The 25,290-nt window shown below is 34.6% G+C and overlaps 1 protein-coding gene across 2 annotated transcripts in view; it reads right to left on the bottom strand.

Annotated features, from left to right (window-relative positions):
- Positions 1-25,290, bottom strand: part of RARS2 (arginyl-tRNA synthetase 2, mitochondrial) — a 69,282-nt gene that overhangs the window by 19,098 nt on the left and 24,894 nt on the right. For both annotated transcript variants that reach the window (XM_020976293.2, XM_020976294.2), the window contains 5 exons: positions 24,386-24,441; positions 20,310-20,393; positions 17,206-17,282; positions 3,991-4,149; positions 2,537-2,643 (listed from right to left, as the gene is read on the bottom strand). In XM_020976293.2, coding sequence (XP_020831952.1) covers positions 2,537-2,643; positions 3,991-4,149; positions 17,206-17,282; positions 20,310-20,393; positions 24,386-24,441 — 483 coding nt within the window. The remainder of the gene's footprint in view (positions 1-2,536; positions 2,644-3,990; positions 4,150-17,205; positions 17,283-20,309; positions 20,394-24,385; positions 24,442-25,290) is intronic.

Raw genomic sequence — 25,290 nt, 5'->3', positions numbered from 1 at the left:
AAGGCAGGAAAACCAGTAGGAGGAGATAAGAAGGAACAGTGTTCTAAGGATGGGGGACAGCCAGAAAAAATGTCCAGAGCTGTGAGACAGTAACTTGTTTGGGTAACCGTAAAGAGACCAGTGTCAGTGGACTGAAGAGTATGTGTGAGTGAAGGGTATAAGACATAAGAAGAATGGAAAGGTTTGGGAAAGGGAGGGTGGTGCAGAAGGTGCTAGGTTATTAAGGGGTTTGGATGACAGAGGATTTTGAATCTGATCCTGGAGGCGATAGGGAGTCAATGGAATTTATTGAGTATGCCGTCACCTAATCTAGCAAACTAAAGCTTTTCATGATATAACAATAATAATATTCATAATATATGTTTAAGATGTTCATAATTTAATAATAATAATAACTGAATACTGCTTTACTTTTTATAAAACAATATGTGTAGTGCTTTATAATTTACAGAGCATTTTAAAATATATTAGTACAATGGACTCTTACAATAATCCTATGAAGCAGCTATTAGACATCACTTAAAACACCAACAAGCAATTTTTAAACACTAATTATATTGCAGGCACCATGTTAAACTCTGAGAATAAAAAGAAAGGCAAAAACATAGTTCCTGCAGTCAAGGAGCTCACAGTCCAATGGGGAGGTCAAACTGCAAATAACTATATACATAGAAGATACACACCTATACCAACACCCAAAACCACAAATGGAGTTAAGTTCAGAGGGCAACTAGGTAGCCCTGTGCATATAGTGCTGGGCCTGGAGTCAGGAAGACCTGAGTTCAAACCTGTCTTCAGACATTAGTTGTGTCACCCTAGGCATGTCACTTCATCCTCTGTCTCAGTTTCCTTTCTGTAAAATGGGGATAATAATAGCATTTACCTCCCAGGGTTGTTATATCAAATGAGATAATATTTGTAAAGTGCTTAGCACACTGCCTGGCACGCAATAGGTGCTATATAAATGTTTATTCCTTTCCTCTGTAGCATCACCACCCTACCATGCTCTCTAACTATAGATATACCCAAGTGTTCTGGGCCCTCTTCTCTTCTATTGTATTCACTTTATCTTAGTGACATGATCAGTTTCCCTGGGTTTAATTTTGATCTCTATGCAGAGAACTCCCAGACCTATATTCAGCCTTAGTCTCTTTTCTGAACTCCAGTCCAGCATGACTGATCACCTCCTGGACATTTAGAAATGGATGTTCTGTGGGCATCTTAAACTGAGCATATCTGAGGCAGAATTCATCTTTTGAACTTGTTTTTATTACTACTGGGAATATGACCAACTTTCTAGTTTCCCAAGTTACCTTTGACTTCCTGGACTCTCTCACCCTCATGTTCAATTAGCTGCCAAGTCTTGTCCAATTTACCCCCAGAACATTTCTCCCCTCCAAGCTCTTTTCTTCAATCTATTTTTTATCTGGGCCACCATCCCAATTCAGATTCTTATCACCTCTGACCCAGACTCTTAACTCAATGGACTCCTAACTGGTGCCCCTGTCTCAAATCTCTCCCTTCTCCAATCCATGCTACAAAAAGCTGCCAAATGATATTTCTAAAGCATATCTCTGATCATGCCATTGTTCTCCTTATACTTGAGGACAAAATGGTCATCAACAACTTAAGAGGAATAAAGGGAGGTTCCCTAGGATACACAGTTTGACTTGGGCTACTCATTATCTCTAGAATTAAATGCAAATTTTTCTAAATTCCATTTAAAATTCCTCACAATCTAGCTCCAACCTACCTTTCCAGCCTATTACTCTCCTCTTCATACAAGCTTTTTACTGGCCTTCATGCACTCTATGGTGCAGTCAAAGCCAGAAAGACATGGATTCAAATCCCATCTTGGATATTCACTAGCTGTATGATCCTAAGAAAGTCACTTAACCTTTGTAAGCCTCAGTTTCCTTAGTTGTAAAATGGGGACAGTAGTTCCTAGTTCACAAGGTTGTTGTGAAACTCTAATGAAATAATACTTATGTAAGGTATTTTACAAACCTTAAAGTGATATATGTTAGCTATTTTTATATCCACAATATGTCCTCCATGCCTAGAGAACACTACTTCCTCACCTACTCCTCTAAGAATTCTTAGTTTCCTTCAAAGGTCATCTCATGCTCCATCTTCTACATATGGCGTCTCTTGATACCTGTAGTGGCTAGAGCTTTCCCTCACAAAAAATTACCTTGTATGTACCATGCTATCTCCTCTAACAAAACATCATCTTCTTTAGGGCAAAGACTGTTTCATTTCTATTCTGGTACCGTCAGTATCTAGCATTATGCCTGGCACACAGGAGGCATTTAATAAACACTTGCTAATTGTCTGATTATGCTATTAAGGAGCTCCGTGACACCAGGCAAGTTAGTTGGCTTCACCACCATAAAATGGGAATAACATCTATTTTTTTACTGGGTTGTTGTGTATTTATGAAATCACTTTGAAAAATCAAAAGTACTTTATTAAAAAAAATACATGCATTTCAAAGTGTACTACACAATGAGCAAAAAAATTTTTTTGACCATACTTTGTTCTTTGTAGGAGTCCTTTCTTGTCCAGCAACCTTAAGACTTCCCGGTATTTCTCTCGATAAAACGATTCTCCTGAATATTCATCAAAATGTACTCCTAGCCTCTACAAAGTTTCAGAAACAAAAAAGTCAGGGTAAAAAATAAAATTTTATTCCAGGGGTGGGGAACCTACAGCCTCTGAAGCCACATGTGGCCCTCTAGGTCCTCAAGTGCAGCTCTTTGATGGAATACAAACTTCACAGAACAAATCCCCTTAATAGAAGAATTTGTTCTATAAAACTTAGACTCAGTCAAAAGGCCGTACCCATAGACCTAGAAGGTCACATGTGGCATCAAGGCCAGAGGTTCCCCACTCCTGTTTTACTCTTTCTAAGACAGGGGTTGTCTTACCATCCCATAAAAGGCCAAAAGAAGAAAACTTCACATTTAAAGAAAACTAAAAATTAGGCTGGTGCTCTAATCTACCAAAGAAAAGAAAAAGATTCCATATTGTTAGGTCAAGAATGCCATAGAAAAAATCTTATAAAAGTCAATGCTGCAAACTAAAATTAAATAAATATATTTTTTAAATGCCATAGAAGTGGTACGTTCACATTCTAAAAAAGATAAGAATCAGATGTTTCCTTAAGAACAACTTATCTTAGGGGCAGCTAAGTGGCACACTGGATAGAGTGCCGGCCCTGAAGTCAGGAGGACCTGAGTTCAAATCCAGCCTCAGACCAAACACTTGACATTTACTACTGGGCAAGTCACATAACTCCAATTGCAAAAAAACAAAAACAAAAACAAACATACACACACACACACACAAATCCCCGACTTATCTTATTGACCAACGTGCTGGAGGTCTGATAATGGGAACTTTAGGGGCAGTTATTCCTCTATACATAAACGGATGATACAGTGGAATGGGATGTTCAAGAAGGTAAAAAACATACAATTATGGCTATGATATTTGTGTTAATTGAGACATATTGGGACATCCTGACTTATTCTTTGAAGCCTATTATAAAGCAGATTCTTTTTCTTAATTATTTTTTAATGGTTTTATTAAGTCCTGGCTTCAAGTAATTCCATGAAATATCACAAGTTCACAGACATGGTAATCATGCAAACAAGATGCAATGAACCCATTTAATAATCTGCATGATTTGAGACAATGACTAAAAAAAACAAATCAACTTCTGAAGCCCTGTCTGAGGAGAAAGTGGTTATGTTTCCAAGTATCAGAGGTAGAGTCTAAGGAGGAGAAAGGAAGAAAAAAGTAAGAAAAAATGAAAAGAAAAAAGGGGGGATCTTCAAATTGCTTATGTGTTACTCAATGTCACTCAAAATCTAAGGTCATCTAAATTAACTAAACAGTAACTCAAGATGCAGTGGTTTACGTATACGCAGTGGCTCTACTTCATGATGCATCATACTACTCTCAGGAGGAGTGACCTCCACATACCTTGTAAATCTGGACATACTCTTTAATGCTCAAGTCCCGAAATTTCTGCCACAACGAAAGTGCCTGCTCGTCACCTGCTTCCATTTGACGAAAGAATTCACGTGCTGATTTCTCCACATTTTCATCATCTGCTGCTTCCTTATTAACTTGTACATAAATCTAAAAATAAAATGGCAGAAAGAAAAGAACATTGATGAATCACTAAAATAATCAAAGGAAAGCAGAAGGAAGCTCATTAGGTGACACAGACAAGCAGAGCAGTGGACCAACTTCCTACGAGATGCGTAGTCTTTTTCTGTTCTTCTTTCTATAGGGAAAGATTCACGTTTATTAATGTTGGTTAAGCTCACGATAATAAAAAGGAAAATTGAAAATCGCAATAGATTAATGTCAACTCTAACAAGGAAAACAACAACAAAAACTAAACCACAGGGAGAAAACAAGTCACATTACATAGCAATGCTCACTTAAAGGTTACTAAAGCAGTCTGACTATATAGCTTAAACTAAGATAGTACTGCCTCTTTTTTCAAAATGCCATGGGAAAAGGTTAAAGGAAGTGAGACTATTCAGCCTAGAAAAAAGAAGGCAGATAATTATTTTTATGGAGATTTTGGTTTGCTAAAAGTAAGATCTTTTGACTTTAAGATTAATAAAAATATTAGAATGCACTACTGAGACACAGTATGGCATCTCACTTCCTGGACAAAGGACAACAATCTGTCTTAGATGATTTAGTCATTCACTGACCCAGCTGAATTTGTCTGAATAATGAAATATACACATTCAGATATAACCAATGTATGGATTTAGCTTTTGCCAATGTTTACTTGTTACAAGGGAAGATTTAAAAATTTTTAATTTTTTTTTTGCAGAGAGAGAACTGTAGGGAGGAAGGAGATGGTGAGATAGCAATGAAAAAAATGAAAACACTAATAAAACATTTTTATTTTATTTTATTTTTTTTTGCACAGGAGAAAAATTTTTATTGTAACAAATATGCATAATAAAATTCTAATTCCCACAATGGTTGAACAAAAAAAAAGTATGTCTCATGCTATACCCTAAGTTTTTAACATTTCTGTAATGAATAGCATATTTCACCACCAATCCTCTGGAATCAGACAGTCATTTTCTTGACCATAGTTCATTCAGCTTTCAAAGTTGCCTTCTTTTTTTTTTTGGTGAGGCAATCAGGGTTAAATGTCTTGCCCAGGGTCACACAGCTAGTAAGTTTCAAGAGTCTGAGGCCGGATATGAACTCAGGTCTTCCTGACTCCAATGCTGGAGCTATATTTACTACACCATGTAGCTGCTCTTCCCCCCCACTTTTTTCCAATGTTCTTATTGTATAACTCCTTTCCTTGGTTCCATTCATTTCATTTTTAATCAGTTTATAAGAATCTTCAAAATTGTTCATTTTTATAATACTGATGATAGGGAATAAACTTTTCTGGTTCTGCTTACTTTACTCTGCATTGGTTCAAGCAAGTCTTTCATTTAAAAGAAATTTCATTAAAATTTTATTGATGTTTTCTGTTTCTTACATGGTCTTACATAGTATAATAAAGCATTTTAAAAATGAACAGAATAGAGCATAAGGTAGTTCAGTAGAAGACACAGACAAGTAGGACAGCTGTGAACTATTGAATATATCATACAATTACCCCTCCTTCCCCGTGAGAATGATTACTTTCAAAGCCAAGACCAAACACCATCTGGCTTTTTTTCTACTCCTTATATGCCAATATTCCAACTCCTATCTCCATACTTCTACACTCACCACTTCACATGCTTAGAAAGCACTCCTTTCCTTTCTCTGCCTCAAAGAGTCTCTTTCCTTAAGATGAAGTTCAAGTACCATCTTCTACACGTTTCGCTCTGCCCCCCCAACTACCTTATATAAAACTGCTTTGTACATATTCACATTTATACTAATGCTGTATTTATTTTTATATGTACTTGTATCCATTAGAATATAAAGTCCTTTTGAGTGGGAATTGTTTTACTCATTGTACTTATGTCAAGTCAGCAAGTATTTAAGCAATTAAAACACTAGGCACAAGGAAAGGCAAAAAATGGTCCTAGCCTTTAAGAAACTCATGTTCTTAATGGGGAAGACAGCATGCAAAGAATCTGTTCAAAAAATACACATAGGGTATATTGGAAGTAATCTCAGAGGGAAGGTACAAGCATTAAGAAGGAAGGAAAGATTTATTAAACACCTGGTACATGCCAGGCACTGAGCTAAGTGGTTTACAAATACTATTTCATTCGACCTAACAACCTTGGGTAGTAGATACTATTATGATCTCCATTTTACAACTGAGGAAACTGAGGCAGACAGAGGTTACATGACTTGCTCAGGGTCATGTAGTTAATAAGCATCTGAGAAGGAACTTGAATCCAGTGCTCTATCCATTATACTACCTAACTACCTCAAAAGGCTTCTTATGGAAGGTGGGCTTTTAGCTGAGACTTGAAGGAAGACAAGGAAGTTAGGAGCTGGGGTTGAGGAGGGATAGCGTTGGGGAAAGCCAGTGAGAATGCATTTAGAGTACCCCTACCACTTAGCAGAGCTCCTGGAACTTAACTGCAAGCACTTAAACATCTGTTGATTGATCAGTGATGACTCTTTACCTGTAAGGTACAGCAATTTGCTTATATCTCTATTATATACTTTATTATTATGATTATGATATAACTTTAGTTATTTATGTCTATAATATGCCCTTACTACACACAAAGTTCCATGAGGATAAGAGGAATACATCATCCAAATTTTGCATCTTAGGGCAGAAATGTGGATAAGCTGTAGATTTCCTGGTTCCTGGTCTAACCATCTTCCTACTGCTAATAATAGACTGTGATTATTTGTACACTGTCTACCTCTCACACATATTGCTTTATACATGCCATATTTAGACTTAAAAAAATGCCAAACCAAAAAATATTCCTCTCAAATTTCAGAACTATCAAAAGATGCTGGAAATATGTATTTGAAACCCTAAAACAAGATTCCTGAAATTGTTTTGATTAGGTAACTGCATATCTATTAATTTAGTATGCCTAAAGATACCAGAGGGTATAGTTTTAGAAACCTAAAAATGAAAATTCCACTAGTCTGTTTTGCTTTCTTTAAGTTGAAGGTAAAAATATCCCACACCTCCCTCTTCCCCCCTCTAAAAACCTCCCAAATCCATCCTGAAACCATTATAACAAGATTAAAGAATGTTAGCATTTGTTTAAACTGCAGATTACTTAAAATCAAAAGACATATAATATCAACCAGCACAACAGGCTAACCTAGTAGGCATTTATCAAACTGCCTGTAACATTAAAAAATGTGAGGTTAATTCTATTAACATTTATCACAGTCTGGGAGAAAAATATTCTTGTTTCATAAAAGAAATTTAACAAGATGCAGCTCTAAAATAAAAGGCATGGGTTTTTAATTTACATTTGACACAAGCCCTTTCTTGGAGAAAATCATCTTTGAAAGTACCTTTGTTTAGGAAGTGCATCTAAAAACAAAGGAAATACAGGTAAAGTTATTAAATTATATATTTGACATTGAGACAGATATGATTTAACAAAGTTTTATTTGAGAGCTAAGAGCATAGCACAAATTTTAATTACTAAAATACTAAACCAATTAAACAGTTGTTTTATTCCTTCTTAAAAAGAATGCTACCTCTCATTTGTCAAGATTAAAAGATGAAAACATAGAGAAAGCATCTGTCACTTAAGCAAAACAGAAATAAAAACACCACAGCTATTTGTTAGATAATCTGAAACTAAGGGTGCAGAGATCCAAGTAAGCTAAACCAACAGCTAATCTAAAAAAAACACTTACAAAATTTTGGAATGCCATCAGACATACAGGCTCAAACCTATTTTGTCTGGCCTTAACCCCTTTTTATCTCATCTCTATTCATTTAAGGAGTAGCTGCTCGGCACAATTATTCAAATATAGGCTGCAACTCTAAAGGGAAATATCTTTGGCAGCAGAACTAGGAAAACTATCTATATACTGATAATAACATTACAGAGAAAAACAACTTTTACAGACATCAGAACTCTGATCAATGCAATGATAAATCATGAGTCCAAAAGAATGAAAATGAAAACATACCATTCACCTCCTGGGAAGTGAAAAACTTAAAATGCAGAAAGAGATATATTTTTCAGACATGGCTAATGGGGCAATTTGTTTTGCAGGATTATGCAGCTATGTATCAAAGGCTTTATTTTTCAGGTTTTTCTTTTCTATTTGCTCAATCTGGGAGTAAGAGGAAGGGATAGATTAATTTTTCAAATGTTTTGTTAATTGATATAAGCAGAATAAAAAGAAAACCTCTAGGCTATAATCATGGCTAGATGTGGGATAATGGACTGTTTGTGAAAGGAACACTTAATATCCAACGTAAAAGCATGGTTTCATAATGAAGAATTAAAGAATATGGGTCAATATCTTGTGAACTCAATAACAAATTGTATAAAACAAGTGACTGCAGCAAAGGCAAACACTGCTTATTAAAAAATTTTTTTTAAGTAAAACAAAGAAAATGAGATATCTTTGGGAGGGAAAGTATGAGAGTATTAGAAGGAATACTTGGATTTACAGTTAGCAGACTGGAGTTTGAATCTTAGCTTTGCCTTAGGCTCCCCTCTCTTCTGAACTGTTCCAAGTCCTAACTGGCCTCCTGACTTAAGTCTTTCTCCTCCTCACATAGCTACAAATATGGATATTCCTAAAGCACAGACCTAACCAAGTTAGACTCTTGCTAAAGAAGCTTCAGTGGCTCTGTACTGGTTCCAACCTGCCATTTCAGGTTTATTACACACGATTCCTCTTCACTCACTGTTCCTTTATTCAACATTCTATTCCCATTCCCTTATTTTTGCCCAGGCTGTCCCCAGGATTGGAACAAACTCCATCTCTGGTTCTACCTCTTAGAATCCCTACTTGCTCCCTTCAAAGTTAAGCTTATGTACCACCTCCTCACACCTTTTTTGATCTCTCCCAATTGTTAGCTTCTCCCTCTGAAATTACTTTGCATCTACATTGTAGTTACTTATATGTGTAGCTGCTCTGTCTTTCCTGATAGATAAGCTCCCTGATGGACTACATAGTCCATAGTACATAGGCACTTACTAACCCACATTTAGCCTCTACAAAAGCCACATCTAAGGGTTGTATGGCTACTTTTTTCATCAACATGGGAACTCTCACCCTCACTGCGCATATTTCCCGAGGTTCTGTCCTAGGTCCTTCCTCTTTTTTTCCTTTAGCTTCCACAGGCTTAATCTATACACTCAGTCTGATTTTCTAAGTTTTAGTTCCATGTCACCAATTGCCTATTGAATATCTCATACTCAATAAATAAAACAAAAAACCAAAAAAACACTATCATCTTTCCCCCCCCCAAAAAAAACCCTTTTCCAGATTTCCCTATTTTTGTCATAGGCACGTTCTTCCAGTCACCTGCTACTTTTCATTTAATTGTTTTGCATTTATTTCCCTCTGTCATGTATATACTTATTTATGAACTTGTTGCCTTCCCCTAATAGGATGCCAGTGCCCTGAGAGAAGAACTATTTCATTCTTGGCAGTGAAGGTGACTAATAAATGCTTGTTGATTGATTGATAGCTATTCTCTTCAATCTCTCCCAATCAAATATTTACCTATTACTTATTCTTAAAACATACTTACTCTTTATCTTTGTATTTCCTAAATATAATAACATAAATAGAAAGAACAACTGCACAAAAGAATCAAAAGTGAATATGACAAAAAAAATGAGAGGACACTTCCAACCCACCCTTTCAGGGAGGTAGAAGTTACATACTGCACATGTTTTTTTACCTTTTCAATGTACTGATCAGTTGTGCTATTTTTCTTCTTTTGTCTTAAAACAAAAAGTACTATTTGTTACATGGGATAACTTTCTGGGAGGGTAAGAACATATTGGGGATAAACAATGATAATAAAAATAACTAACATCTATCTGGAGCCTATTTTGTGCTAGCACTGTGAAGCACTTAACAGATATTATCTCATTTAAGCCATACAACAATCCTAGAGGTAGGTGCTATTATTATCTTCACTTGACAAATGAAGAAGCTGAGGCAGAGGTTAAGTGCCTTGCCTAGGGTTTACTCAGCTACAATAAGTGTCTAGGGTCACTATGATTACGTACAAAATAAAAGACATTAATAAAAATTTAACTTTTAAAAAATAGCACTTACTTGTTTTGAAGATCAAATGAGTTAATATGTGTAACCTGAAAGTACCATATAAAAATAAACTACGTGTTACTATTATTTAGTGGAATAAAACCCCTTTGTGCTGGTGCTGAAGGAGAATGACCGTATAAACCGCATTATACCAGGCTTTTACTGTATGACATTTTTTCCAGGGGAATTTATGACTCAAGTTGTCTAAAACTATGTAAATAAGAAGTCATTTTATAATAGGCTTCTTTTAAATCAAGTAAACTTCCTTTATAGCATAAAAATTCTGTTTTTCTTTTAACATTTTTAAATATTCATTTTTATCATTTAACATAATTTAATATTAACATTATTCAACATTAAAAAAAATTTCAAATTTTTCTTTTAACATCTCACCAGTCTAAGAGATAAAATCAAATAAAATAAGTATGAAAACAACACTAAAAACATGAAGTTAATCCTTTTAGGCTCAAAACAAAGTAGAATTAAATATGATAAGACAAGTTTACTACCAAAACACAGAAAGGAGGATGAATATTTGAAACTTTGGAGAAAACTTGAGAAATTACTTTTCAATGAGGTTGGAAGGATATTTTGATAGTGCCCAAGCCTATAATACATGTTTTCCTTTAATTTCCAGTGCAAATTCTGAAAAGGCAAAATATCTGTCTAGGCTAGTTATTTAACTTATTAGTCAATTCAAGAAAAAGAATCATTGCAAAAGTATTTCTCTCTTTCATGCCAAAAGCAAATTTATGTGCGCGCGTACACACACACACACCCCCCCCAAATATTAAGAAATTACATTTAAATGGCAACCAATAAAAAATCCCTAAGATACACACAAAATAACCCCAAAGGCAGATTCCATAGGAAACATTCCAACCAATCAATTGGTAATCGTCACTTCTGCCAAGAAATGGTTGCCCAAAGAAATGCTTTTTTGCTATTCTGTTCAGAAACATTACTTATAAGAAAATCAGACTTGTAAGAACAGAGAAAAATTAAAGACATAGCAGGAGAATGTAGAAAGATAAAACAGGGTAAAAAATAGCTGCAAAAGGGAAAATACTTATTTTAACAGAAGGATAAAATTCTAAGATCATTTATTTTGTTGTTGTTCAGTTGTTTCAACAGTGTCCCATTCTTTGTGACCCATTTGAGGTTTTCCTGGCAAAGATACTGGAGTGTTCTGTCATTTCTTTTTCCAGCTCGTTTTACTGATGAGGAACTGAGGCATATGAAATTAGGTGACTTGCCAAAGGTATAAGACCAGAGTTGAACTCATGAAGATGCATCTTCCTGACTTCAGGGCCCAGCACGCTAGCCACTGTTGCCACCTAGGCCATCCCAAGATCATTTATAAGGTCATATTATTCTTTCCTAAATAGAACCTAAATCGATGAGTTATTCATCACAACAGTATTTCCAGGAAGGTTTTAGGCTAGTAATTAGATTTAAGTCCAACTAGCAGCACTCATGCTATGCCTGACCTGAAATCAATAAGACTCATCTTCCTGAATTCAAGTATGGCCTCAAATACTACAAGTCACTTAACCCTGTCTAACTCAGTTTCCTCATATGTTAAACGAGCTGGAAAAGGAAATGGCAAACATCTCCAGTATCTATGCCAAGAAAAATCCCAAATGGGATCATGAAAAGTTGGAAATGACTAAAACAACTGAACAAACAACAAACAGCAGTCATTATGCTAGAGCATGGAATCTGCCAAAATGGTAAATCTGCTTTGCAAAGACAATTTTGATGCAACAGTCAATAAAAATTTGTTAACTGTCTACTATGTGTAAGGCACCCTGCTAAGCAACGAAGAAAGAAAAATTCTGCCAGTATTAAAGGACAGAAGAGATAAATAAGTATCTGAAAAAGTAACTTTGTGGAATATGTGGTGCCAGATTCTACCCTTGGTGATGGTAAGCAATGTCATCATGCAAAGAATTTTCTAATAATAAGTCTGGATTCTAACAAATACCTCCTAGAGAGGGAGTAGAAAAACAACTGCATGTAACAAGGACAGCTAAGTGGTTGGCAGCTAACATGTGCCATTAACACATATCCCACAATCAAGGATCTGACGGCACACTGGTCAAGCCTGGCAGCTCCACGCCCAGAGTTGAATTGGAATCTAGACTCCAGATGGGCTGAGATAACTACAGTTCCACTACGCTGAACGTATTGAATTAAAAACGAGAACAAGTGTAAGTAACAGCCAGCCTAACCACTTATACCCAGCCCAGAAAGGAATGGGCTTGATGACCCTGTGGATGAGAAATAGAGGGATGATGTCATTCAGGAGAAGAGGTGAAACTAAGAGATAACAATGGAGGTGATGTGATCTATTTGTATAGCATTTTAAGGCTTGAAAAACAATTTCCTCATGATTACACATGTATAACCTATATCAGATTGCTTATTATCTCAGGAAGTTGGGAGGGAAGAGAAAGAGAGAGTGAGAGAGATAGAATTTGGAACTCAAAACTTAAAAAAAAATGCTAAAAATTGTTTTTATATGTAATTGGAAGGAGAATAAAATATTATTTTTTTAAAAAAGTAATTTCCTCATGACAATCCTGTGAAGTTAGTACAAATATATCCAATATAGTAGATACATTGTTGACTTGAAGTCAGAAAGATGAAAGGTCATACCACCTCTAACATTTATGTAGTAGTCATAACCATTCTGAGACAGTTTCCTCATCTATAAAATGTGGATGCTAATAACTATGATGCTTATCTCACAGGGCTGTTGTAAGGTTCAAATGAGATAATGTATAAAAAGTGATTTGCAAATGCTAAAGAACTACATAAATGCATTTTTATTAAGCATTATTATTTCCATTTGACAGATGAGGAAACTGATCCTGAGAAAGGTTTAGTTACTTGACCAAGGGTATCACACAGATATAACACAACAGATATTAAGTGGAAGAACCAGGATTTGACTTAGATATACCAATGGTCCAAATCTTGGCTTCTCTCCACTACACCACTCTTAAACAAGAGTAAGACCTAATTTCATATAATTGTGTATGAGGAGCAAGATTGAGCTTTGTAACTTTCCCTCTTTGGTTTGTTATTGTCATTATGTTGTACATGTTCCGTGTAGTGCTTAATAGTAAAATATTTTTAACATACGTGAAATAAAATCTGAGTGGTCTTTTTGTGGAACGCCCTAAGGAAAGATTCACATCATCACTTGTAGGTCAAGGAGGTTTCTATGGAATCCCACTTCAGAGAGGAAAATTGGCAGTAGCTAGGTATAAATCATTAAGAACCATCTACCAGTTAAGCCTGGAAATTCAGAGGGGAGAAAAGGGCAGCTGTGTGACCTTAACATACTAATATAACTAACATATAAGAGTCAGGAGAAATTAAGGTGATTATTACAAGTTTTACTAAAGGTATCATTTTTTTTGTGGACCAATTAATTTGCCTTTGTATTCATTTACAGATGGAAGTATAATCTTCACTGGATCAATTTCCATAGAAATATGACATTTACTTTTCCCCAAATAAATGCTATATTCCCAAACGAATAGTGGAAAGAAATATCACGTTGGGCTATTTGAATTAAATAAACTGGGGCAACAATATATTACTCAAAGACATTGGTATAAACTAAATGAACTAACATGGAATTATGAGATGGGAATATAGGAGCTGAGATATCTTATCATTATATTCAGCATGAGACAGGTATTTATTAATGTTATATGCCCAGTTTGGGGCCCCATGAAAGATGTACACAGTATGAAAAAGGGACCAAAATGATTTTTAAAAAAGGCATTGTGAAACAGACTTTATGGTGGAGGAAAAGGAAATGCAAATTTCATCTACTTCTTTTGTTACTTATCAGATAGCCCCCAAATTAATTTCTAACATTCTGTGTACTTCTATCTTCATGGTTACTCTCTCTCCAAGCATGTTAGTGTTGGGTGAGGCTCTGCTACCAGGACAAAAAGACAAAATATTCTGCAATAAGAGACAGGTTATTTCCTGATACACCATGGGGAACTGTCTGAAGGCACTTTTATGATCACTGGAAGTCAGAGAAAAGTGTCTTCCTGGTACTACATCCTAGCTCATCAAATGGATCTCTCTTATTCCTTCAGGATCAGAAGAAAGCCCTTCATAGGCATTAACCAATTGTATGAAAATATGAAAACAAAGTGGAGACAATAATTCATCTGACTTAAAGTTCATATGTAAAAGAATCTACCAACTGGCAAGCAATCATTTTAAAACGGAAAATTGGCTCTGTAAAGAATTAGCATAAAAATGTAATAATCTGAAGGCTGCCATTTTAAGTGATGAGTTTGCTCTATAATTCTATAAAAACCCTGGGAGAATAAGCTCAGATTTAACCCATCCTTCTAGATTATTTCATGCCATCTATATACAAACAGAAAGGTATAACAGCAGGGCCCCTTCATCTTTTTCATGAATGTTTCTCCTAGAAACAAATTTCTGAAAATGACATTTTTAAAAATAACAAATACTAATGTCATTCATTTTTCCCGTTTTTACAAACAGAACAAATACTCATCCCCTCATGTTCTTTATTCATATAATATTCTAACTATGACCCCTTTGTATGTGAACTGAAATTCAATTAAAGTATCCCAATTCTGCCCCACCTTGAAAAGCAGAAAATGACACAAAATAACATAGAAAGCAACTGATATTTTAAATTTTATAGTTTTACACCTCATCATCAACTGTTAGCAAAACTAAAGTCTGAGTCTCAAAAAAATCTGAATTTTGGAACTCTTTGTATGAGGTAGTTATTTTCCCTATGTCATGTTTGACTACATACCTGAAGTGTTCCCTTAATAATGCAGCAAGGTCTTAATGTATAGCTATTTTGTGATGTGGGTTTTCCCTGTTGGTATGGATATATTCAAAGGTGACTATTTTCTTTAAAAAGCACTCCTCATCCTTCAACAGCTTAAAAAAAAGTTATAATTTCAGAAACTAAAGAAGCATATCTTATTTATAGGAAACCATGAAAATAGGTTATTAATATTTCAACCTCTCGTCTGTCAAAACTCTTAATAGGAAAGAAGGCAAAAATATTTTTACTAATTTGGTAAATAAAAATATAATCACTTATGCACAGCACAGAAACATACAAAAGAAAAAGTTATAAACCTTTAGAAGGCATTTAAGAATTAGAAGCAACCTTCAGCATTCAGTTCACTACAAAGCCTGTGGCAGAAAAATTTACCTAACAAAAAAAAGAAAAAAGAAAAACTTAAAAAAGCAAAACAGTTTTTCAGAATATTTTCCCCCCATGCACCTTCTAAGTATCCTAAAGTGGATCCTTGTCTGTCCCAAATAAGTCCTAAATGTTTAAAATGTGTCTTCCCACGTGGTGATGAAAAAACGCAGCCACTGACCTGAAGGATCTCAAATGGAGAAGCTAGCATTGAAGAGAACCTGCACAGGGGAGATTTTACTTGTGGGTCCCTAAAGGAAAGGACAGTTAAGTGAAACTAAGAGCTCAACTGGACAAATGAAGAGATAAGCATCAGGTAAAGGGACTGGTAGAAAAAATAAAACAGAAAGTCTGACCTGTAGAGAGTGAGAGAGGAAAAAAGATACACAACAGAAAAAGAACACAGACCAAAAGCACATAAAAACAACAAAATATTCTCATTCACAGACTAAAAATCATGTTTCCTAATTTGTTCAGTGATACAAAGAAAATTCTCTCTGTAATATGTTTGTTATATTTTTCAACTGTGGATAGATTATAATTATAATCTTGAAGAATGCTTCACTCATTCTCATTGTGCAAACTCTTTAGCTCTTTCTTTATGGATTAATTGTATGGTGAAGACTGGAAACGTGATTAACAAAAGGAACAAAAAACTAAAAATATATCTATCATTTAAAATTATAAATACCATTTGCTAATAACACAAAGGCAACATTTTTCAATTAAGTTTTGGTCTCTTCATTAAAGGAAGGATGCTTTAAAACCCACCAGACCAATTTAATTCAATAAACATTTACTGACTGTCTTCTATGGGTGACTGTTTATGTTAGGTGCTGAAATGATGATCTCTGTCCTTATTCTACAGAAGAAACCACAAGAGCAGCTGATGACTATAAAAGTGCTTTAAGTACATTTCTCATTGTATCAAACAATTTCTCAAAAAAAAAAGCCTCATGAACACAGGGTGAGATATGAAGAGGCAAAAAGAGCTATCCAAAGTAGTCTAGAAATATTTGAGGCAACAGAGAATACTTTCAATTTGGATGACAGGTAAATGGAAGAATCGGCAGGCTTATTATGAGCTATCAGTTATGCATGTAAATACTATGAAAAAAAGTAAAAATTTTATTTCATAACTTGTCTTGCGTGAAAGATTTCATAAATAAATCCCTTCAGTAACCTGTACATCTTCCTCTGAGTGAACTCTAGCTTGTTAATATTCTTATTAAAATTTGATACCCAGTTCCCTCTACAAATTACATTATGTTTTACTTATTTGCGTAAATATTATGTCTGCCTAGTAGAATGTAAGCTCTTTAAGGGCAAGGATTATTTTTCCTTTTCTTTTGTACCCACAGTGCCTTGCATATACAAATGATTACTGAACTGAATTAAGTGTCCATTGTGTGCAAGGCACCATGCTAGAGAACAGAAATGTAAGATACCAAAGCAAAATCAGAACAGCTCCTGCCCTTAGTAAGTTTATATTCAACTGGAAATATATAACATTTAAACAGATGATAGAAGGCAATCTGGGGAGGCAGAAAACACTAACAAAACCGTGTACATCTATTTGCGAAGTCAAGAAAGGGTTCATACAGGAGGTGGAACCTAAGTCTTCTAAAAAGCTTTTTGGTACATCATGGGTCAGGCCATTCTCTGAGGATCTTGCAGTACAGAAGGTAACAGGAACAGGAGGAGTTTGGGGAGTGGGGCAAGGATATTTTTAAATAACTCACCTCAAAGAGATGCTGTAAAGGACTGGACTGAAGTTTTTCTTCATAGCCAAACAACTGAAAACCAGCTCCCAAGAGACCTAATATAATGATCAATAAATGAATATACTGTAAAATGGGATGTTAAAGAGCATGTAATCAGAATATATTTCTAGGAAAAGTTCAATCTTTTATACCAAATTAATGTCTTGACACTAAGGTGTGACATCAGTATCTTTTGATAATCAGTATTTCCATATCTCTCTGAAATCCAAGCCAACCAATATAAATGCTCAGTATAAATTAATATAAAATAATCTCATTCTCCCTATTTTTCTTAGCTTCTCTGAATTCCTACACTTACTGTTCATTCTTATACATCAGATCATCTACGACACGGATAATTATATAAAATTAATTTTTATAATACATTGTGTATATATCTCATATACATATTTATACATGTACACATAATAAAATAAAAGGGAAGTTAGAAAGAGGAATATCCTTAGAAAATTAAAATTCTTTAGTTATTTTCAACATAAGTGGGGTAAGGAAATAATTCAAAGCATTCAGAGACAGATTTCTTGTTCAACTCTATTGAATTAAAAATGTACTGCTTTTGACCATACATATGTCCTTTGACTATCTTTCAAATGAGATAATAACAGCACTTACCTCCTAGGGTTGTTGTGATGATAAAATGTGTAATTATTTGTAAACTGATTTGCAAATCTTAGTGACATATAAATCTTAGCTATTATTATTTATATCCTTAGATTTATTCATTTTAGATTATAAATTCTAGGAGAATAAACACTGCGTCTATGAAATTATCTTTATGTAATGCCAAATGAAAATTTTGCTTCACATTTTATGCTTAATACCATTAACAAAAACTTTGTTTTTATATTAATATTCATTTCAACGTTGCCAAAACTATAATTTTTTCTAATCAAGAGTTATGTTCACAAACTATGAATATGAATATAAATTATATAATAAATATGAATCACAGTAGTTTAGGTCTTTAATGTAAAAAAGCAAGGTGTCTTTATAGGAATGAGGGATGAAAAAAACACCTTTCTGAAAAGCTATGTTTATGCTCAAAAGACATTTTGATAATAGCAGATTCTACAATTTAATTCTGAAAGAATGTATGTAGTATGAATCTATTTATAGTAACTTCACAGGAAGCAGTACCTGGGGATTTTTTTTTTAAAGTCCATTTGCCTCTAAAACTGCAGCAAAATTTTAAAATGAAAGGGGATTGTTATGGTAGATCTTCTAAAGCCATCTACTCAATCATCCAAGAGACAATGGATTGTCAGATGTACACTTTTTCACATAAGGTTTGAGTGCTCGACATATAAGGCATATCCAAGTTGTCCACGGCAGTTAGGATTTTAAAAAAAGTATACTTTTAAATGAGGCTTTACCAAAGGAATATACTTTGCAAACCAGGTGCATTTTTAGTTTGAACAACATGGGCACTATAGGTACATAACATTATAGTGAGGAATTTGCTAAATAATCAGCAGCCATCTAGGTCCCATATGTTTTTAAAAAATGTGGTTGTGATTTGAGATCAAGAGAACAGGAAGCAGAAAACTGCTTAGAATTCTATAAAAGCATAAATGGGAAAAATGAAGACCCTTTAACGTTCACTGGTGTGCACACACATTTGTACATGTGTGTGCACATATAGACAGACACACACACCCACACAGTATAAAAAATTAGCTATGTGCTTAGACCTGTCTGCAAACTTTCTACAATCTATGTATTACTCAAACAGCCAAAATGATGATCTTCCACAATGATGCTTATAATGGAAAAGCTGACAGATCATTAACTACAGCAGTACTCCAGAGAAGCATTATCATAATAAAATCCTGGAGCTATAATTTGGTACACCATGGTCACATCTTCTATAATAGCTGCTAAATGTCTAATTTGGTCCAGTTAACGTAACACAAGCTGAGGACAACTGTTGAAACTAGACCATCAAGGCTAGGAGGGAGGCCTGGGTTTTGGTGCTACAAGCTATATTCTGGGCTGCAGGTGGAATGCAAAATGTGGAACATGACCTCTTACTGCTTAGCTTGTGAGTAACAAGTATACTACAATGATCATTTTTAGTCTACAAGTTAAAATTTTATTAATCCAAAAGGGTACTGCCTATTTATAATAGAACATTCTACAGTTAAAAGAAAAAATTCCTTCTAAAGAACTGTTATATGAATTCTGTTGTCGAAGGTTCCTTTGATTTCCTTTTCCTTCCTAAATGCTGAACACATTACATATTTTATGTGTGATAGATACTTCAGTTTATATGTCAAAATCTTATTTTCTTTGAAATTAAGCATTTTCAAAAATCTATTTTAGTAGACTGTAAACTAGGCTCTTGTTGATTTTAATAAACATAGGATCTTGATCATCTTGGCCCTCCCTACTCCAAGTACAAGATTACCTGATTTTCTAGTTCTGAATGTTTCTGGAATACTAGAAGCATTTTATTTCACATCCTGTACCCTTTTTAACCTTCCTACTCTCTTTTCCCTTTCGCTTCCCTCTGGCAATACAGAGGGGAATGGAAAATGGCAGTTCTTTATCTTAATGCTGACAGGGGTAAATGATACAATGAGCAGACTCTGTGTGATGAGGCATAAAAGAACTGGGCTGGATAGAACTGAAATGACAGGGGTATAGGGGCTAGAAGCAGAGGTGTGTGTGGGAAAAGAGGATGACGGAGAAAACAAACTGGTGCTAACTACTCATATCCTTTTGTCATAGGAATCTTTACATTTAACTAAGAAATCCTGTAGTAGAAGCCACTTAAATTTTAACAAAAATCTGGAATTCTGCAAAGACATTGATTTAGACCTAAACGATTATATTATGTAGTTTTACTTTACAGCTTGCCCATTAACTGTAAAATCACATTTTTGTGGGAAAAAATATGCCTCCCCCAAATCTTTAGTCAAGTAGAAAGTTCTATTTCAGTGAATACATTTTTATTTGTGTCCCTGCAATAAAATGACAAGAAATTAAACAAAAACTAAGCCAGGTCAGGTTACATTTTACAGTAAAATAGCTGAAAAAGAACTAATCCTAAACATACTTACCAAACTGCATTCCCCAATCTCCAAAGTAATTTATCCTTGTTACTTGGTGTCCTAGTGCTTCCTTGAGATTCGCTATAAAATTCCCTAGTAATCAACAAAAGTTTTTAATTCTTACCATCATTCAAGCATAAAACCTTTCTACTTCTCTATAACAAAACTCTAGCTAAGCACATTGTTCATTTGCTAGAAATTCACCATATGAATTAATTTTTTATTAGCTCATTCATTACATTTTCTATTTATGAGACAGAAACCAAGAAGAAATTAATATGCACTTTCTTTACATGAATAGAATTTTCTCTACTAGTAGGATTTGTGAACAGAAAATTTAGCAATTACTAAACCAATTTCAGGCAAGGAAGGAGAAGACTCAAAATAGTTATGCTTCTGCTGCGCTCTATGCAACTTCCACTACTCTTTCACCTAGGGCCAGTCTGCAAATAGTTCACTTTTATTGTTTCCTGAACTCCTATCTTTTGCTGATGGCATTGCTCTTTTTTGAGGAAAGCATTATATAATCCAATGTATAACCACACCATGCCTGGAATAGTGCAATTCTTCCTTCTGTGTATCTCTCTGATTTTTTTTTTCTAATCTATAGATGGCAGCAAGAGCCATCTTCTCTAGCTATTAACCTGACAGCAATAGAAGTATCAATGTCAAAACTGAAGTTTAGATTTTAAGAAAACAACTACAGTAATACAAAGGAGAAAGCTGGCTAGTCAGAAGCTCATGTAAATGATTAGGGGAAAGGAGGTCAAAATCAGAAACAATGAGGTAATGAACACCAAAATATTCATAGTCGCACTCGGTGGTAGCCAAAAATGTAAAAACAAAGTTGAATGCTTGTTGAATAGAGAAACTGGAGAAATTGTGGTACATGAATATAGGAGGCAGGTAGGTGGATCAGCAGATAGAGTGTTGGGCCTGGAGTTACGATGACCTGAGTTCAAATGTGACCTCAGACACTTACTAGCTGTGTGACCCTGGAAAAGTCATTTAACCTGTGCCTTAATCCAATGGCTAACCACTCCAGTATGCTTGCCAAGAAAACCCCAAGGACAGTACTGGCATACTATGGTCCATAGCATCATGAAGAGTCAGACACAACTGAACAACTGAACAACAACAACACTTGAATAGAATGGAATATTATTGAGCAAGAAGAATAACAAATATGAAGAATTCAGAGAAATTAAACTACTGGTATGAACTGATGCAGAGTAAAATAAGCAAAACCAAAAGAACAATATATACAATGAAGACAATGATATAAATGAGGAAGCTCGACTCTAAGTAAAGAAAACCAACAATGATCCCAAAGAAGAAATAATGAAACACAACTACCTCCTCTTGGGGACTATTACTGTCTACATTTATCAGACACAGTCATTGCATCAAGTGAGTACTCAGTGCCCAGCTGGCTGCCTGTATTGAGATACTCCCAGCAAAGCAAAGAGACATTTTTAATCCTCCATTCAATGTTGGTAACCATCCATAGTATTAACTGAAAAGACAATGATGCTGCCAACCGCCTAATTACACAGATGCTAATCTCCCCTCCTCCATTCCTTGCCAGCTAATCCAAAGATAAACAATAAGAAAAGTAGAAATTTCCAAAGTTGAATCCCTGCTTGAAAAGAAATAGATGCCAGCTCTATAAAGTATTTCTATGTCTTCCACACTAGCAAAGCTTTGATTGCCACTTGCCCACTAATAATATGTCAGGAGCCTCAGAAACCTTTTCAGAGGAGTTAAACCATTCATTCCTTGAAAATTAAAGGAATACTAGAAAAGAAAATCCTTGAAGGGAATGGTGAAAGAAGGATTGAATGATTCTCCAGCTATGTTCTGAAAGTTAAATTGACTACTATTTTGTATGATGAAGCAAAATGTTAACTGAACTTTAACCAGTGCTGTAAAACTATGTTTTATCTAACTACAGAATACTCTTTATTACTTTGAAAATATATATTTTTTCCAACCAAAAAAATGCTTCTTTGAAAGCTATTTTCAGAATCATAGATTGGCTCTGCACACTTTTGGTCCTTTTTTCTCTAAGTAGAAATGCTCTCATTAGAATAACATAATAAAAATTGTTTATGGCAGGTTTGTACCTAAAATGAAGAATACAGAATTTACTTCCACATACTTCATAGCATCATAGAACATTAGATTTAGAAGTGGAAGGGAACTTCAAGGTTACTGAGTCCAACTCCCTCATTTTAGAGATGAAGAAACTGAGGCCCAAGAGAAGTTAACTGGTTTTTCCCAGGGTTATGCAGCAAGTAAGCATCTGAGGCAGGAGTTGAACACAGGTCTTCCTGACTCCAAGTGCAGCACTCTATCTACTATGCCACCTAGCTGGTAAATGTTAGAGGGGCTATAAGAAAACAAACACACTAATGCACTGTTGGAACTACGAAGTAGTTCAACCATTCTACAAAACAATTTGGAATTACACTAAAAAAAATTACTAAACTGTATACTTTTATCCATGACCAGATTATACCCGAAGAAGGTCAAAGACAGAGGGAAGGTTTCCATACAGAACAAATTATTCACCTTAGTACTTTTGGTAGCAGCAAATAAATGGAAAGAAAGCCCATGAAAGGGGGAAATGGCTGAACAAAATGTGTTATATCTAACTGAATATTATTGTACCATAAAAGAATGACAAATAACCTCCATATAAATTGATGACGAACAAAATAGGCAAAACTAGGACAAAAATTTACATGATGATGACAATAAGACAGAAAGGAAATCAACAGTGAAATGACCAGATACAACCTCAAAGGAATAATGGTGAATTATGCCTCTCTCCTCTAGGCAGAGGTGATCAACTACAGATGCAGAATGAGGTTTGCATTTTTAGGTGTGTCCAAATGTTTATCTGTTTCTCTTAACTGCACTTTATTTATTACTAGGGAGGGTACTGGAGTAGCTCTAGGGTAGTCATTGAGAAGTGACAGTAATGTTAAAACTAAAGCTTCAATAAGACATTTTAAAAATAGTAGAGTGTCACAGCATAGTATAGTGGATAAAAAGCTGGCCTTGGGATCCCTCCTAGCTGTGTCAGCCTCGTAAATCATCTAAACCCTCAGTGCCTTGGGCTCTTAAACTATAAGCAACAGAGAAGGTACAGCAAGGGTAGAAAAACTTTCTATCAGGAACTTCTAAGGTGATGAAATCACAAAGACAGAAAAAACAAAAAGGACAAAAGGGAGGGAAGGGAAAGAGACAGAGAAAGAGGAAGAGGATAAACTCACCATTCTTTTTTTTATCAGGTTTGCAGGGTTTTAATCTGGGTTTATCTAGCTATCACCACAAGCCAATCAAGTAACTGTCTCTCATTAAATAAGCAATCCTAGTCTTGTTAATGCACAAGCTCTATTCTAGGCTCTGACCACATGACTGCACTAATCCTAGCTCACTATTTATTTATTTATTCATTCATTCATCCCCGCCTTTCAACATTTATTCATTCACCAAAACTCTGGTATTGAACCTCATAAAATGAAATTTATCCAAATTAAAAGTATCATGAATTTAGTTCAAAAGCCAACCTGTTCACAAGAAAAAAGAATTTTATAAAAATATAAGTATAAAATATAAAACAAAACTATAAACACATTAATAAATTGTTATTATAATTAATATATAATATTAATATAATAGATAAAATAAAAATAAAAATTTACAAGAAAAAACAGAATTTCACTTTGACTGTAGGACTAGTGTGAGTAAAGGATGTGACATGGTTTTTTTTTTGAAAGCTCATGCAATCTTAGGCAGCATTAAGAGAAGTATAGTGTAAAGAGACTGAGGAAGATCATTGCACTTCTACAAACCAGACCAAAACTAGAATCCTGTACTCTGTTTTGGTCAACACACTATAAGACTAATGTTGACAAACTAAAAGGTTTCCAGAAATCTAGAAAAAATTTCCTAACTTCTTCATTTAATCTTTTAGTATAAAACACATTTTAGCTTCAGTTGTACATTTTGTTAAATATCATATTCAGATAAATTTTGACTTCCAGCACAGTCCCAAAGACATTTTTAGTACTCACCTACGATTGTAGAACGCAAATGTCCAACATGAAATTTTTTAGCAATATTAGGTGAACTGAAAAAACAAAAACAAAAAACACAACATTTCAAGAATTATATTCTTATGCAAAGTTTAAAAAATGTAAAGGGTAGACATTAATACAGTCGGTGGAACTGTTTGAGAGCAATCTGGAATTATGCCCAAAGAATTATAAAATTGTATACCTTTTGACTCAGCAATACCACTATTAGGTCTGTTTCCCAAGGTGATTAGAGAAAAAGGAAAAGTATCTATATGTTCTAAAATATTTATAGCAGTTTTCTTTGTGGTGGCAAAGAAATAGAAATTGAAGAGATGCCCATCAATTGGGAGATAGCTAAACAGATTGTGGCATATGATTGTGATGGAATACTGTGCTATAAGAAATAATGAACTTGATGATCTTAGAAAAACATGGATAGACTTGCATGAAATAATGGAGAAATGAGCAAAACCAAGAGAATGTTGTATACAGAAAAAACAATATTGTTTTAAGAACAGCTTTGAGAGAATAAGTCACTTTGACTATTATAAACACCCAAATTAACTACAAAGGACATACGAAGTTAGAAGCTATCTGCATCCAGAGAAGGAAATGATAAACAGAAGTATGTATAAAGCAAGTTGTACAAAATCGATTTGCAGTTCCAGGTGCAATCATCTTTTAAAATTACACTGTTATGGAAATGGTTTTTTGTTCCATTAATTAAAAACAAAATAACTACAATTTTAAAACAGCAAACAGAACCAAGAGAACATTGTATTGTAACAGCAATATTGTTTGAAGAAGAATTGTGAGCAAGCAAGTTATTCTGAGTACTATAAATGCTCAAATCAACCATAAAGGACCTATTAAGGAAGATGCTATCCATCTCCATAGAAAGA

Source organism: Phascolarctos cinereus, unplaced genomic scaffold (assembly GCF_003287225.1).
Source record: "Phascolarctos cinereus isolate Bilbo 61053 unplaced genomic scaffold, phaCin_HiC Scaffold_5;HRSCAF=322, whole genome shotgun sequence".
Lineage (NCBI taxonomy): Eukaryota > Metazoa > Chordata > Mammalia > Diprotodontia > Phascolarctidae > Phascolarctos > Phascolarctos cinereus.
This window is presented reverse-complemented; position numbering and strand designations above follow the sequence as displayed.